The sequence below is a fragment of the Asparagus officinalis genome, chromosome 4 (genome assembly GCF_001876935.1).
Source record: "Asparagus officinalis chromosome 4, Aspof.V1, whole genome shotgun sequence".
Classification (NCBI taxonomy): domain Eukaryota; kingdom Viridiplantae; phylum Streptophyta; class Magnoliopsida; order Asparagales; family Asparagaceae; genus Asparagus; species Asparagus officinalis.
Window position 1 is genome coordinate 18,916,890 of NC_033797.1, and position 17,343 is coordinate 18,934,232.

At 39.4% G+C, this 17,343-nt stretch overlaps 2 protein-coding genes across 3 annotated transcripts in view; one reads left to right on the forward strand and one right to left on the reverse strand.

The window, feature by feature from the left end:
- The window catches only part of LOC109836819 (U-box domain-containing protein 27-like), a 1,594-nt gene extending 1,188 nt beyond the window's left edge, over positions 1-406 (forward strand). Inside the window, 1 exon segment of the mRNA XM_020404834.1 lies at positions 1-406. This exon segment is cut by the window's left edge and continues 5 nt beyond it. Coding sequence (XP_020260423.1) covers positions 1-295 — 295 coding nt within the window. The 3' untranslated portion in view covers positions 296-406.
- Positions 3,830-11,004, reverse strand: LOC109836820 (E3 ubiquitin-protein ligase HERC2-like). 2 transcript variants are annotated; one of them, XM_020404835.1, is made up of 6 exons: positions 10,578-11,001; positions 6,640-8,668; positions 6,405-6,551; positions 4,776-5,076; positions 4,428-4,635; positions 3,830-4,342 (listed from the first exon to the last, which is right to left on the reverse strand). In XM_020404835.1, exons 2-6 carry the CDS (start codon positions 8,524-8,526, stop codon positions 4,216-4,218), a joined length of 2,670 nt encoding a protein of 889 aa, XP_020260424.1. In that variant the 5' UTR covers positions 8,527-8,668; positions 10,578-11,001; the 3' UTR covers positions 3,830-4,215. The 2 variants fall into 2 exon arrangements, with proteins under 2 accessions (XP_020260424.1, XP_020260425.1); XM_020404836.1 differs by lacking the exon at positions 3,830-4,342 and having other exon boundaries at positions 4,590-4,735; positions 4,896-5,076; positions 10,578-11,004.

A 17,343-nucleotide genomic window follows, 5' to 3' on the forward strand; every position in this document is an offset into this window, starting at 1 on the left:
GGAGGACTGTGTTGAGGTTGTTATGTGGAGAATGATGAAGGTTGGTAGAGAAGGGAGAGAAGCTGCAGTTGGAGTTCTGTGGAGTGTTTGTTTTGGTTCTAGTGGAGATCTGAAGGCAAAGGAGGCGGTGGCTGCAGTTGCTGGAGGAATGGCGAAGATACTGGTGGTGATGCAGGGGGATTGCTCGCCGGCGGTGAGGAGGATGGCTGGAGATTTGTTGAGGGTGTTTAGGGTTGATAAGAAGAGTTTAGTTGCTGGGTATGATACTAAGACCACTCATATCATGCCTTTTTGATATTTAGGGGATCATGGAACTGTAAATGGATAAAAAAAAATTGTTGAAAGAATAGATACACAAATTACCAAATTAAAGGAAAAGAAAATGTTTATGGTTAGGTTTGGTTCATGTTCTTCGTGTTTCTGCATTATGTTTTTGGGATTAGTACTTCAATTGTTGGCCTGAATCCACCAGAATATATAATATCAGTAGGTGAAAGGAAATGCATAAAAGGGATAATATTCTTTGTTCAGATATTAACATCTAAGCTACATGAATGATATTTTTTCCATTCAGATTTGTTAAGAGGTATCTCCTCCATCCACTAAGTTGAGCATTATCATATCCTCAAATCCTTCTTAATAGTCTTTCTAACTAGGAAGAATATGGTTGGCATGTAATCAAAGTGGCTTACAAGACACAAAGCCACCTTGACAATTGACATGGTTCATAAATGATTTATTTTTTGCTTGTAAGCCACCAAACCACCAAGACATAAGCTGGGGTATCCCAGTTTACTTTTCGGAGGTTTATAAGCCATAAGGTTTAACCGTGTGAAAGATCAATATATCCCTCATCATTTCAGAATATTCCAAGACCCATTTATCTCTCTTCAACCCCATAAAATATTTTTTGGCCATATTGACAACAACAATGACTTATAAGCCACTTATTTACTAAACACTTTACTATTGAAAATGGGTTATAATCTACCAAATGTACCAAACATTTTGGCTAGCTTATTAAATATTTATGGATTATAAGCCAAGTGGATTATAATCCAAAGTTGCCAAACATGCTCTAAGTTCTCTTAGGCATATCTCTAGTCTTTTCTCCACTAGTTAGAAGCTTAATCACTTCCTTTAATTGATGCGTTTAATGGTCTTCATCACATATGATTGAACCATCTTAAATGATTCTCTCATTTTATTCTTTATAGGAGCAACCTCTAACTCTAACTTCCTATGTACGTACTCATTTTATCCCCTATAGTGTTGATAGATGAAATTGAAAAAAAAAGAAAAAAGAAAAAAAAAACGTAATTCAAATAAAATACATGAATGAATGCAAGAGTACAATGCCTACCAGGCAACAACCTCTCAACAATAAATCAAAAAACCCTGTTTAGTTAAACTGATTGTATTATTCCTGGGACTTGGAAGGAATGGTATATTGAAGGAAAAGATGTAAGAGCCCTTGTTTATAGGAGTAACCATATGTATTTCTCTTTTATAGTAGAGAGAATGGATATAGGATACAGGATCTCATACCAGCTGGGGGCAAATTCACTCTCGATTGAAACAGTATGATAATGGTACTTTCAATCATTGCAAATGTACAGTAACCATGAAATAAAAAATTTAGTCAGACTTCTGAATACCATCAACAGGCGACATGCATGAGATTGCCCTACTTGCCAAGTAGCCCAACCAACAACAACATGACACATCCCATGAACTTTGCATGAATTGAAGGTAACCCAACAAGAAAAAGAAAGCTCCCTATTTTACTAGCAATTATTACTCTAGGTTAGGGCCATGCATTTCAATAGTCAATCAATGGTGGGAGAGAAAAATTATTGGGCTGATCCTGGAAAGATGGAACTAATGTCTTAATGAGTCAGGACAAAAACAGCGAAAACAGGAAGTGAAGACAGCATGGCCGAAATTGCTGAACAAGTTAACCACCACAATCTGTAAGTATGAGCTTTTGATTGGAACTAGGAAGGAGGCCCTACTTGAAAAAATGCACAAGAGTTTTATAAGATTGTGATATCCAAGAGATGATGTAAGAGTGTAAGAGTGTAGCAAAGTATTGGAGATCTCTAATAAAGAAAGCCTTCAGGATGCTATATCTTTATTGACTACAAAGAAGACCCATGTTGCTAATTTAAATTACAAAAATTGGTTCCATTCCCACCAAATAAATGGAATAGTCAATTTTGTAAATGAAACAGGTGGGGGAAAAGAGGGAGAAGACAAAAGTGATAGCAATTCTTTCTCTCTCTTTTTCTTCTCAAAGGGCTGGAATCCACCATTACCTCATCAGGAATAAAATAAAAGATGAGAGCAGGAGAGTGGGTGTTTACTATACCACTACTCACTTTTTCTATCTCTTACCCTTTCTGGTGCTGAACAGGATATGCTCAAGCATTCTTTGACCCTTTCCCTGTGTCTCAAGACAGAAGGAAGGAGGATTTCTGATGCTTTAGACAAAGTGTACACTGGGCCTTAAAACAAAGATTCTAAGGATCGTGGTCCACTCCATAAATCCATGGATCACAGTTTCAACAAAAGTGCGGATTCTTCCAATCATCCAAAAATGGCCAGAGATGCAAACTTTAAATAGACCGCATGTCCCAAAGGTAGACTTATTATGAGAAGAATAAGCTAAAGCTATAAAATAAGAATTCCTGGGGAAAATAAAGCATGAAGCAGATGAGGATGAGCATATGGCAAGTCTAGCAAGATTCTGCTTGACTCTGTCAGGATCCAAGATGCATCTTAAGCAATGTAATGTTTAGATTTACATCACTATCCTGAAAGAACAAATTGAGTTCCAATAGCATTTTGCATGTAGCTATTGAAAATGGCTATTCTGGCGACAAATTCTGATACCCCACCGATTTCAAAAAGTATTCAACCTGATTTAATATCGGATACCAAATATTTGCATGACCCCTTTCTCAAACCCATACACGTTTCCACAGGCCTAACTGCAATGGGTATGTTGGGAGACAAATGTAACCTTACAATATATGGTTCCGGCAAATGTATAGAACAAAAAAATGTCATAGCGGCAGAGAGAGAGAGAGATAAATAATGAGGATTCTTCAGGTTATTGAGCTAGTCCTGGACACATTATAGGAGAAAATCTTGGCTCATCGATCAGTACAGAGTTGACCTCCATTAAACTACAGATTCCATTGACTCGACTATATATGGTTCCTTAGGAATATAAACCAGAAAGAACAGTTTGTTAGCCTCAACTTCAAGAAATTGACTGGTCGGATAACTAATGAAGTAAGAACAGAAATACCATTGCCAGAGGTGGTAACAAGTGGGCTGGGTTTCGTGAATGATGAAGGGTTGCCAATGGGATAGGAGAAGCCTTAAGGCCAACAACTCATATTCTCTCTATTTGCACTGGATTTAACATAGTATACAACAAATTTGTGCATTGAACACCATTACAGTGTAATTGTTAGTAGTGTATACACCCTTAAATAAAGTGTCTGTCTGCTTATATTTAACCTGACAGTGTTGGTGAAAGCTGTGTCATGCATAAAATTAAGGCTCCATTTGGCTACTCGGCTGATCTACAAGGAGCATTTACAGATACCAATAAATGTAAACAAAAGTGGCCTGCTTACCCATTGCTACCCTGGACAAGACGGTCAAAATGAGCTCATATCAATGACAATTACATAGAACAAACTTATGAAGTCTGTGGTAAACTGAGGTTGATAAGAGGCATGATTATCATGGGACATTGATATAGATAGAGGCAGTAAATCTACAAGCATAAAGAGCTGTTTTTAAATCACGGACATGATGATAAAAGATTATATATGTATATTGTACAACAGAATGATCAAGAGGTAAACAAGAAATTAATGTCTAGAAGGTTCTTTTTTCTGTCCCATACTATTTTATGTCTAGTAGTTTATATACAAAATACAACATGTAGAAGCAGATACAGAGACAAGAAAGTATAAATAAAGGGAACACATTATACTATACAGAGTACAGCATTGCTTACTGAAGATCTCCAGATTGCCTTTAGATAATACTCCAACATTCACTGTCCCAAAGAACTATTATCTGGAATCAGTGCTTACTGACTTTAAGATATCATGTTTCTATAGAACTCATCTTGGCAGCGCCAATAGAGACTGGGTGAAAAATGGCAAAAAATTCTCTCCCTGTTGCAAACTATCATGGTGATCTGGGAACTCCAGATGAGTTTGTTCTTTCAGACACTCGAACATTGTACTTCTCATACACCTTCTCACGGTTCTCAGTCCACCAAGTTTCAGCTTGCTGCTCCGCAAATCGCCTCCGACTAAAAAAACAATTTCGTAATAAGAAATGCAAGTACCTTAAGCTTTAATAAGAAAATATACAGCTCACGACCATTTTTTAAGTACCTGAATCTAACCCTCTTCAGTTCCCTGGTCCTATCATGCAGTGCCATAAGAGTGATGTATATACCAGGTTCATATTGTTCTATCCATTCTGCCTCCATTTGAGTAGTAGCTGTAGTGGGCAATCTAGACCTGAAACTGTTGTTACCGTTTTGCAAGGGCCTGGCTTCCTTGGCATTAAATTGCTGCATTTTGGCAGATGTTGGAGTGTCTCTCTTGCTACTATGCTCCACATTATAATCTTCATTCATATTGCTGCATTTTGGCAGATGTTGGAGTGTCTCTCTTGCTACTATGCTCCACATTATAATCTTCATTCATTGAATTGGAATTGGTAAGTGTTTGGCTAACCTCTCTTGCTACTATGCTCCACATTATAATCTTCATTCATTGAATTGGAATTGGTAAGTGTTTGGCTAACTGTGTACATATCATTATCTTCACGGGTTTCTCTATACAAAAGATTTACACCTGTAATGGCAGCTATTACTGGTGGTATGTCTTGTCCATTACTTGCCTCATTTCTCTGATTCTCTTTTCTCAGATCCAAGTGATGATTGGCTAGAGGCTCGGTGGCAATATTTAGATACCTTGGTCTTATAGAATCAGGGGCATACGCTCTATGGGGCAGATTCTCAGCCATATCTTTAAGCTGTAAAAATATAAACCAGAAAAAAACACATGTACAGATCAAATATAAAACCTCTACTAGACCAAGATACAAAAGATAATGAAGATGGAACACACTAAGATACATGTTGATCCACAAAACCTGGCCTACATTCATAGAAGGAACATAGATAGACAATTTCACTACCACTGTAAAGTACAAAAGCAGAAATCCTCGATTTCAGTATCAAAATTGGATACAAATATACAAACCCGCCCTGAATCTCAATAACTACTTCGGAGCATTTGATTTTCCATCCAATAGAAGGTAAGTACATCAAAAAACACACCCATCAATAATACCCCATCTACTGGTGAAAACCTCCTACCCTTTGATATATCTTCCTTTCATAGATTAGATCTAGATGCCCATTTGATCTCGCTCTAGGCTTTCCTTCTCTTCCTGTTTTCCGTCATTCCTGACATGGTAGTTTATGTCCACATTATTCTCTCCTTCCATATACCATTGGCTATTATAATGTCCTCAGTTGATATAGACATTTGGTTTGAATTGAAAATAATGATAGCCCCTAATAATATTAATAATAATGATAATGATAAACCTTCATCGTGAAATCTCAGAGTTACATAACATGGTCAAGCAAAGAATAAATCACTGATTTTGACCAAAAAGTTACTTTTGATACTAAGCCAACAATCACTTTTGATGGGTCCAAAAATCTGAGGAACATATTTTCCACAGTTGACTTTTCATCCATTCCCTTGTTAACTTCGTAGATATCAATGGTATCATTTACCCCCTTCTCTTTCAGCACAAGATATATCAACGAGAGCTAAGATTTATACTTGAAGTTAGACAAATACACAGCAAAGATGTGTGGAAATTAAGCCTTTTTTCCATTTTGCTTCATGAACTTTGATACATGAGAGATTCAGGGCTTTCCTTCGAGGGATTTAAGGTTCTTACAAAAAACAAGAAGAAATTTCTGCAGGATTTTGAAGTATGGAATCCTATTCTCACCCCCACTTGACCCGTACAAGGGTAATTTGATTTTCCCGCCACACTTGTTAACACATAACACCCAATCCACCCATTGTGACAATGAGCATACACTTTAACCCATAGATACAAACTGTCAATGGTCAGATCTCAAAGGAAACAGTTTTAAGCTATTATTTGGAGAAAAATAGGGACTCAGGACATCTATCTTGACTTAAGATTATTATCTAAATAGTTTCAGTGCACTTCATGCTCTTTGAAAATCTGAGGTTTAAACAGTCGTAAGAACACCTCTCTTTAGGAAAATGAACTTAGGTCATGAAAGAAAGAAGGATCGACCTTAATATTACCTGGGCAGTTAGGGTTTTTATAACTTCTTTAGCAGCTATGGACTTGGCAGATTCGTCAGCAGCAAGTTGGATGGCATCTTCAGCTTTTTTTGCTGACTTCTCTACTTCAAATTCTTGTAGTTCACATCGTTGCGTAAGAATGTCAACCTAATTCAGGTCCATTATAACAGATAAAATTATGTAAGATAATGATGCTATTTTTTAAGTAAAGGTATCTACAGCCAAATTGATGTACCTGTTTACGTAACTTCTGAAGTTCTTGACCCAAGAGATCATTGGTTTTCTTCAAGCTGTCAGTAGCGGTTTTGGAGAAAGTAAGGCCGGACATGGTCGGAATAGGTGTTGCAGATCGTGGAGGGCTATTTTTTCTTGAGAATGGTGAAGAAGTTCTGGAATGATTTGCAGATTGAATTGCTGATGTGGTGACAGGTCTAGGAAATGCCTGGTAAAGATCAACATGGGTTGGAATCGAAGACAAAGAATCAGATCTTCTGCCTTGTTTGGCTGGCTTAGTATCCAAATTCTTGTTCAAATTCAAATTTCCAGGCAAAGTACTCCTAGTCATTTTCGTCTCTGCCTTATCGAACCTGTCCTTGCTTTCACCCGACAAGCGAGATACATTTCTCCTCTCATTACTTCCACTTGTTTCTAAAGCTTTAGAAAGTTTCAGAAAACAGGAATCACATACACGATATGGTCTTCCAGGATTTGGCGACAGTGCAGCTCTCAAAGCCTTTCTTGAACTACATGAATGACAGTGTACAAGTCCACAATTATAGCAATTGTGCCTCTTTCGAGTAAATCCAAATGCTTGTCTACAAGCTGAGCATTGAGACTGTTCTGCACCTGATACCCATTTATGTTGGCATATGGCTGCTGTGAAATTAGAGCCACAGGCAATGCTTTTTACGGATCTGTCCTTTAAATTTTCAACAAGTGTGGGTATTTTACGATCTTCGAGGTCTCCATGGCCCAATCGTCCATTGGCTCCCTTACCCCATGTGTAAACCTCACCCCTGGTTGTCAATATGGCAACATGGTATGAACCACAAGCAACATCCTTTACAGATTCGGTAGAGAGTTTATCTTCAACTAGGCATGGAAGCTTTCCATCTGAAAGGGGATTGCCAAGCTGACCATAGACAGTACTTCCCATTGTAAAGATATGCCCTGAGGTAGTCAACCCAATTGTTAAGCTATGACCACATGCCAGCTTGTGAAAATTATAATCTATTAGGGATGGCACACAAGTGGGCTTAAGACGCGGTTCCTTATCGCCATGACCAAGGCGGTATTTGTCTCCATCACCCCAAGTGAAAAATTTTCCAGATAAACCACTAGATTGTGTCACGATAACCTCTACCACAGCAGCAGTATGCCAAACTCCACAGGCAACAGCAATTGTCTTCAATCCCATCAAAGTTTCCACCTCTCTTGGGTAAAAAACGCTCTCTCTGTTTCCATGACCCAACACACCAAATGTTCCATCACCAAATGTGAAAAACTGTCCAGCCGAGGTTATCAAGGCCGTATGCCATGTTCCACATGTAACATAAGCAACTTGGAGCCCCTCCAGAGGTCCTGAAACTCTTTTAGGTATCCAGTGACTGGCATCAGTACCATGGCCAAGCAACCCTGCATTATGTGTACCATCTCCCCAAGTATACAGTTCACCGGCAACAGAAACAGCACAAGTATGAAACTCTCCACAAGCAACAAAATCAATACTACAAGCTGATAAGGACTCAACAAGACAAGGATGAACAGCATGTCTTCCAACTCCATGGCCAAGGCGTCCGCCAGATTCTTCACCCCATGTAAACACTTCACCTTGTCTAGTAAGTAGGGCAGCATGTTTGACCCCACAGGACACATGATTAATGTCTAAAACCACGTTGGAGTCCAATGGCTTGGGCAGTAGAATATCGGCTCTTGCACTGAAAGGGTTTACATTACTACTATCCATAGTAGCCTTGGCAGAATTATCACACACGATCTCCCCCCACATGTACACATCTCCAAATGCATCATTATCATCCTGTGCAGAACCATAACTAGATGCACTAATAGCACTAGACACGCTGACTCCAAAACCATCAGAAGTGGCTCCTTTTATTTGCATATTTATCACATCTACTCTTTCTAAATAGAAAAACTTCCAAAAAGTCTTCGGACAGTGGAAATGTATTCAACAAGTACCTAGGAAAATCCCATAAGCATTAGCTGAATTGCTTCATGGACTGTCGAGTACCAGATCCTGGTTTCTGAAGAATCATGCAACCCATGTCAATATGCTAGGTAATAAAATGAGTAATATATCACAAAGTTTTGACCATGAAGGTCTCTGTTTAAAAAAACGACAGATGTAAAAGAAATATAGAATAAGGATGGAGCATAACTTCAGCTTTGTAGCAGCTGCGGACTGTAGATTTTAGTCCCTCATTAGTAAGGATATAGCCGCAAGTCCTTGACACGTTACATTTTGTTTTGTTTTTTTATTTTATTTTTATTTTTTTTATTTTTTTTTATTTTTATTTTATGTATCAGGCGTAGGCACTTCGAGAATGCTCCAAATATGTATCAAATAATATATCAAAACTACATTATGCTTCCATTTTGGCTCTTTTATATGAAGGTGTCCGTTCTACACCAGTGAAGGTCTAAATAGAAATTATAAAATCATGCACTGATTAATATAAAAAGTTGAAATAGCTTGTAAAAATAAATTATAGGTACATTAACAAATATCAAGACTCATGCACAATGTCCAATACTTCAAAAAGTTAACAAGCAAGGTTTGGAAACTTAATTTCAGTTCCTGCTTATCTCCCCTTTGTGTCAATTCCACCTTTTCAGTCTGCATATATGAATTCTGATTTTGCCATTCAAAATTTAGCAAAGAAAAGACTAAAAACGTGAATGAATTAATTTTAATACCGCATCACAGAGACCTACATTCTTTTCTACCCTACTATTTCCTCTAAGTATCATCCCACAAACTACAACTGCTGAAACACATTGGTCATGGTGGCAACAGAACATATCGAATGGACACATCTGCATATTCAAGAATTCATTTGTCATGCACCCTGTATGACATGCTTTCTTTCCTATACCCCATCACTTGTTCTTTCGGATGCCAAGAGGATAATGGGTCTGATAACAACGAGTACACACAGGTTAAAGTTTTGTACATTCAGCATATGTGTTATTTTTTTCATAGCCTCAGTCATAAGACTTTCCTTCTCGAGCGAAGCTTTATTTTGATATTGATCTTATTATTTTATAATCTATACTCCCCTGAAGTACCTCTATTTTTTTGTCAAAAATTGAGGGACTTCCCTCTTTACTCAGAAAAAACATGCCTTGACCAACAATAATACATGAAGGCCACAATAAGAAAGAAGTTCATGATTAAGAATTTTATATGATCATCCACAACATGATTCATAACCTATCGCCAGTGATCTGTTACCTAGCACATTGAGAAAATTGTTACCTATCAATCCGGGTGTAAAGTCAGCCATCCTGAGTGTGGCAACAGTAAAAAACTTCTAAGGACAACCTCATGCTGTAAATCAAATGAATCCTTCACGGCCGCTGAACTTTTTGCTAAACCTAGTGAGTGTCAGAGAGTTGAAAGGATGACTCGATCTAGGGACGGAGATGGTAAATGAGAATCGTAAGATGAGGATTTGAGATATCTAGATCATTTACACTAGCAATCATGGGATATAAACTCCTATTTAACCATATCACTTCTTGAGTAATTCGGAAATATATTACAATTCTTTTTATTCTGAATTAAGGATTATTCCATTATGTGTTTGAAAAGCAACACAGCATAACCCCAATCTGCTTGGTGTCAAAATTCATTGCAGGACAACCAGCAAACCTCTCCCACATCTTAAATTAGGCAATTTCACAAACATCAAACTGTCAAATCCTAAAAAAAATATCCTACATTTCTCAAATCCCCCACTCCACTCCCTCCAATTTCCCAACCTCTCATCTCAAATTATAGAGACCACAATCAGTGGAAATTTCCTCAACCCCTCGCCATTTCTTCTCACTATTCTCAATTTCCAACACCATAAATAAACAGCTATCATCAGCTCAAAATTCATCAATAAAAGCCAAATTTTCGAGAGTTCAAGTAAGAAAAAAGCTCACCTTCTCAACGACGACCACTTCAGCGATCCTACTCGCAAAAAGATCCGCCGTCCAATGTGAACTCCCATGATCAATCTCATCTCACAGGAAAAAAAACCCCTCAGAAAACCCTAGATCGAGATTGCAATAAGAGAGTTCTCAAAAGAAGAGATCTTTTTTTTTTAATAGACAGTTTATAGTGAAGCGGGAGAGCGGTGATCTGACCGCTAGGCTGTTATGGGGAATAGTGGAGTCTGGTCATCGTATGTAGGGCACGGCGGTCGGGAAACCGGCGCCGCAGAGGACGGAGAATTAGGGAGCGAGAGTATGTTTGCCAAGGCCCTTGTGGGAGAGGGATGTAATTTTTTTTTTAAAAAAAAGGGCGGAGTACGGGATCCAGAAATGCGATTGACTGACGCTGACAACGAGATGTCTGATCCACGTCGTCTCTTTTCTTTCCTCTCGTTTTCTGGGATGCTGGAGTTATTTGATCCTTCGTTAAAAACCTATCAAATACTGTGAAAGCACTTATTAATTGTACTTTACTTAGGATTTTATTAATTATAAAAAGAAACAAGGTTTATGGCAAAACAAGAAAGAAGAAATTGAGGGCACTATCAATCCAGAGGACTATATACAGTCTAAAAGGAAAAATTAGGCAATAATTAGATCATCTTCAACAGCTTCCTTATTTTTTACTTTTGGAGAATTTAGTTAGGTTTTTGATCCAACAGATTCCTCATCTCATTCCCCAAAATAGGAATAGAGGAGAAAAAATAGGGAAGCTTCCTCAAATCTGCAGCATTCTCCAAATTTTTGGAGGAAAAAAATGATTCTTCAAAATGGGGAAGCTGTTAGAGTTTGTGTAAAAATAATTTGAAGAATATGACTTTTGCTTCCCTATTTTGAAAAAAAATTTAGAGAACCTGTTGGAGATGCCCTAAGATCTAAGTAATTTCTCTCTTTATTTGATGCTCGTGTTGTTTGCTAAAGAAACTTGAAGATATACTAATGATTTGGTCGACCCTAATAAGCACATTCCAGTGAATCAAATTTACAGCACTCATTTTTTTTAATAGCTTGGAAAACTACATATCAGTGTGTTAGTCTAATACTGTTAAAAAGGAAACTAGAATATTCCTTGTGAATTAGATGAAGTCAAAGAATTGTCCCAATTTTAACAAGGCAAAACATGGTTCTTATGAAAAATGTTGGAAATTAGCATGTAATAATAATAACAGCACTACTAATTATGTGTGCTTAAAATGATAAGCTGGTTCGACACTCTTTTGCACGTGTGGCCCATAACTAATTATTTGGATAGTTGCCACTTTTTCATCTTATTACTAGGAAGTTCCTACACTTTAGAGCTTTGTTACAGTGACCCAAAATATGGGACCAATAAGGATGACAAGTGAGGTGTCCCCCTCCTATTGGATAATGAGTTGACCATCATTATTGGATAATGAGTTGACCATCATTAATGATGATCAACTCATTATCCAATAGGAGAGGGACACCTCACTTGTCTCCCTATTGGTCTCATATTTTGGCTCCTTAAGGAATTTTCCTACACTTAAGTGGGACATTAGTTCTTATAACTCATCTACAGCTCAGGCCCATAAGTATAGGGGCCCATTTCTACTCTAGTTCCTACTTTAGTTCCCATTTTCCTGCTGTTTGTATCATAATTTCCTAACAAAATTGGCCAATTTTAGTTTCGTTCTTTCTTTCCGACAGACAGTGCCCTCAAATCAATTTTGCTGTCGCAACGTCAAAATTATATAAGAGTTGAGGCGAACTTTTTTTTTCCTTTTAATTAACAGCAGGCACAACTTTTCCATTTGGACTAGTTACTCCGTTTGTTTCTAAAGAGTTGTTCTTATTGTTGTCGGATGATGATAGCTACATCAACCTCGTTTTTAGTTGGGTTTTCTTTTTTGTCCCCCTTAGAAATCACTTTTAGAGCCTGTTTGTTTGCCAATTTTTTGGGGTGTAATACTATAGATGTTAGTTGCTATATTATTACACTCAACTCTTTTATTTGGCTTGCTCAAATAAGTGTGGTTATTGTAGCTGAGTTGTCATTACTGTAGCTGAGTTGGCAGCCCATCAGCATTTCTCAGCAAAAAGCAATGGAATGGGCTCGTAATACTGTAGCCGTCAGATACAGCCGAACCATTCACTTCTCCGTCACTATAGCTGTTGATTGTTTATATGATCACACAGTCAATTGGATCCAGGATATGATCGGTTTGTTCAGTATTGAAGAGGGACCGCTTTCTTTCCTGACTTTATGTCTAGTTCTTAAATGGGGTTGCTGAACAATCTGCACATATAAAAATTCGTGAGAGGGAGGGGATTGGTTCCCCGTTCTACCTCCGATGATCAAGTTAGGTGATGACTTGAGTGGGGTAAAGGAAGAACTGTGTGCTTGTAGGCTGTCTAAAAATTACTGCAGATAGCTGATTCCCATCAAGCACTGATAATTGAGGTTACAATTCGATGACTTCCAGAAGGCTACAATTTAAAGATTTTCACGAAAATTAACGAAGGTTGCAATTCAACGACCTTCACAACAACCGATGGAAGCTCTGATTCGACGGCCTTCACAATCACCAACAAGAGTTACAACTGACGACTCTCACATTCCAAGGAGCCAAGATGAAGATCACAGTCTTTGCAATGTTCTAACTAAAGATACAACAAATGAATGGTCTCTTCAACTCAAAACGTAGAGCTCAACTCTGTGTTCCAAACTCAAAACGCAGAGCTAACCCCTGCGTTCTAAGAACAAAACACAAAGCTCACTTCTGCGTTCCAAGCGACAAAACGCAAGGCTCACTGTTCGCGGGAAAAATCGTAGCTTTCATTGATTCCATTGCACACTCTTGTAATAATTTATCGATTACAAAGATCCGGTCTTTTTATAAGATCCGGTTACAACGAAATCAAAGAAAAAGAAAAAAAGATTACAACTTTCCTTTCGAACGAATCGCGAGCTCCTGTTTTGCGGTCACTCGCTTTGTGGGTTCTTCGCCTGCGCCGGGGTTTATCCGTGGACCACCGCACGATCTAGATCCGGTCGGATCTACGCAGTATGACGGGTATTATTTCGCCAAGGAAATAATAGCCTTGAGTACTATTTCGCCAAGGAAATAGTAGCCTTTAGTTCTCGGGATCAAAGGCCAAGCTTTGATCCGGAGGATGACTACGTAGATCTGAGATCCGGTTCCTCTCGAACTCTTGTCTTATTTGGCGTTGACGATCGCCGAGCACCGGATCTGGAAGAGCAAGTCCTCAAAGTCCCAAAGCTTCAATCTTTTTAAGTTCTGAGCCTTGAATCCAGCAGAGCTTCGCCTCGAAATTTTCCAACCTTTCGTTGTGTCCGTTGTCCGGTTTTGCGCTTCGTTGTTGATCTGGACTCTGATTTGGTGTTTGGATCCTGATTTGGTAGTAAATCCGCCTTGGTGTTTGAGTTCGAATCCGTTCTATGGTTGAATGACTCGTTGACTCCCCGAATCGTTGGCTTGATTCCGCACGCGAATGGATGCATTCCGTTGCTTGCGTGCGATTCGTTAACCTCGTCGCCTCGTTAATCCGCTTCGTTGCGTGTCACTTGGCTTTGGTGTTGCGGACTAATGCTCGTGTTTAGATACGTCACCCGATGGTTCGTTGATTTGTCGAATTACCGTGCCGAGCTATGCTAAGGGACCTATAAGCAGTTTTATACGCCTACAGATACCCCCTCCAAAGTATTTCAGTCTCGTTCTTTTATGAAAGAGTCTGGAATACTTTGGATATGATTGTCCCAACCTTCAGTCGGTGTAACGGGACCTTGGAATGGCTTCTGTTCTTGATTCCTTCAATCCTTCAGGCTATTCGGTGCTTTGTCGAATGTCTGTAAGGTTTCCGGTGCTGCATTTATTGTCTGACCGTTGTCGGAATTTTTAAACTTGAAGTCGATTCCTGATTTTCTGATCTTTAGCTCGTGTTTGCTGACCATTGATTGTTGGCGTTGAGTCTTTATTTTGCGACGCGTTGTCCGACGTAGTGTTGTTAAGTTATCCTTAAGAATATTTTTTTAGAAAAATATTCTCCAGAAACTTCTCAACCAAAAATAAGAAATAGTTTATACTCGTATACCTTATTAGAGTATTAAGAAGCAGTTTATACTCGTATACTTTTCGGAGTATTGATTCTTTTATTGCAACGCATTGATAGGCGTTGACCTAGGGTTACGTGTTGTCCGACGTTGACCTTAGGGTTTTGAACGTCGTACGTTGGCTTTTTTATCGCAACGCGTTGACTGGCGTTGACCTAGGGTTACGCGTTGACCGGCGTTGACCCTAGGGTTTAGGGGTTGACTTTAGGATTTTTGGCTAACCCCCCGCCTTCAACGGGTTTGATTAGCCTTTACCGACTACCGTTTGAGTCGGGCTAGCATGCGGATTGTTCAAGTCCGTTCCGCATGTGACGTTAAGCTAAAAGAGTTAACCCTTTTAGTGCTACGATATTGAATACGTAGACTTCGTCTTTCTCACGGGAATAGACCACCCGGCGACGCGTGTTAGGCGTCGACTTTGGGGTTTTTGGCTAACCCCCAGCCTTCAACGGGTTTGATAAGCCTTTACCGACTGTCGTTTGAGTCGGGCTAGCATGCGGATTGTCTAAATCCGTTCCGCATGTAACGTTGTGCTAAGAGAGTGAATTCTCTGAGACTTTGTGCTATGATGTCGAATACATAGGCTTCGCTGTTGTTACGGGAATAGGCTACCCAACAACGTGTATTAGACGCTGACTTATCCCTACTTAGACTTCGGGATAAAATACCCCAGAATCGAACTCTGGTGTCTTTTTCTACGGAGAAAGACTAAACCGGCGACGCGTGTTAGGCGTCGGCATATCCTTTCTTAGGATTCAGGATGAAATTCCCCATGCGTGTAAGGCATGGATTTTGGTATTATTAATAACAACCTGCCACAATATTGTCTACGGAGAAAGACTAAACCGGTAGCGCGTTTTAGGCGCAGACTTATCCCTGCTTAGGATTCGGGATAAACTTTCTAGACTGGAATTCTGGTGTCTTCTTTAATCGGTGAAAGACTAAACCGGCAACACGTGTTAGGCGTTGACTTATCCCTACTTAGGATTCGGGATAAAATTCTCCATACCTGTGAGGCACAGATTTTGGGAGTTGAAAAAGGTGGTGTCTTCTCTTGGGACAAAGACGAACCCGAAATGGGAGAGGAAGAATTTTATATTCTATCTCCCGACACTGAGGAAGAAGAATTTTATATTCTATCTTCAGCTGGAAAGGAGACTCGAGGTGGGATCTCCACCCCCAAAATCCGGAACGATGAAACTAGGAGTGGGATCTCCACTCCGAGAATCTGGAAGATCTAGATAAACTTACCTTTTATAGGATTGGTTATTTTGATCATTTGATTTGAAAGTGGACCTCTCGTTCATTGGAGGAATCGAGAGGGGATTTTGATTGTGGTCCTAACTGTAAGAAGGTTTGACCAATTGGGAGGTTTGAGACAATCCTAACTGTAGGAAGGTTTGATCGCTCAATTTGTGGACCTCTCGTTCATTGGGGGAATCGAGAGGAGATTTTGGTTGTGGTCCTAACTGTATGAAGGTTTGACCAGATTATATCCGGACTCTAACTATGAAAGTTTTGAGTGCACGAACATAGCGGAAGTTTGAATGGATTGAACTTGATAGAATTTGGTGGTCCCACCGTCAATTAGTCTGATCGGTGGGGGATTTTGTGGTGGGAGACTGTAAGTCGTCAAACACCAATGAGAGTTCTGTGAGGGAAAATTGATCCAATAAAGTGATCGAATCTCACCTCAGTAAAAGAGTGTTCAAAAATCATAGTAGGAGTTTAGTGTTCATCACTTTGTTCACATTGATCGGGTTATCCCTAAGAATATTAACATTCTTTCGAGAACTTCCCGTTACATAAATCGTCCACCCCCAGCTTCCTCTGCGGAACTGGTTCGGACATTATTCTCAGTTACCTGACCGGGTTATCCTTAAGAATATTAGCGTAATATTCTCCAGGAACTTTCCGTCAAAAGTGGGAAACAGTTTAGACTCATATACCTATTGGAGTATGCAGGGAGCAGTTTAACCTCATGCACCTGTTGGAGGATTGAGATTCAGTTTATACTCTTATACTCGTTGGAGTCTCAGGGAGCAGTTTAACCTCTTATACCGGTCGGAGGATTGAGAAGCAGTTTATACTCGTATACTCTTCAGAGTCTGCAGGGAGCAGTTTAACCTCATGCACCTATTGGAGGTTGAGAAACAGTTTATACTCGTATACTCTTTGGAGTCTTGCCGTTCTCATTTGGCTTATCTCAGCGTTATGACGCCGGCTTCAACCAAGATTTGGATGCTATTCTTGAGAGCGAAGCAATCCTTGGTGGGATGAAGGACCCTCCTGTGGTATGCACAATACTTCGGATCCGTAGTATTGTCAGCTTCCTCCTAATTTGCGATAGGTGGTAGCTTAATCTTGTTGCTTCCAAGGAGGGATTCGAAGATGGCTGGAACGTCTTCGTCCTTGAAGGAATACTCTTTTTTGAGTCTCGGGTCCGAAGTATTTTGCTGTCTTCGGGATTGCTGTTGTGACGTTTGATTAGCAACACCAGTAGCTGCAGGTGCTTTGCTCTTACCACGAGAGGCGAAGTTTGAGTTCAGAGGATTAGCCGTTGGTAGGTTCCTCTCGGCCTTCTTCCTTCGGAGGAAGCGTTCGACTTGTTCACCGCGCACC

Excerpts from the sequence above, each read along its gene's own strand:
- LOC109836820 (XM_020404835.1), bottom strand. The coding sequence starts at position 8,526 with ATGCAAATAAAAGGAGCCACTTCTGATGGTTTTGGAGTCAGCGTGTCT. Across the intron at positions 4,636-4,775 it reads GGAGCATAGTAGCAAGAGAG|ACACTCCAACATCTGCCAAA; the intron begins GTTAGCCAAACA and ends GTAGCAAGAGAG. Across the intron at positions 4,343-4,427 it reads CTGAAGAGGGTTAGATTCAG|TCGGAGGCGATTTGCGGAGC; the intron begins GTACTTAAAAAA and ends TTGTTTTTTTAG.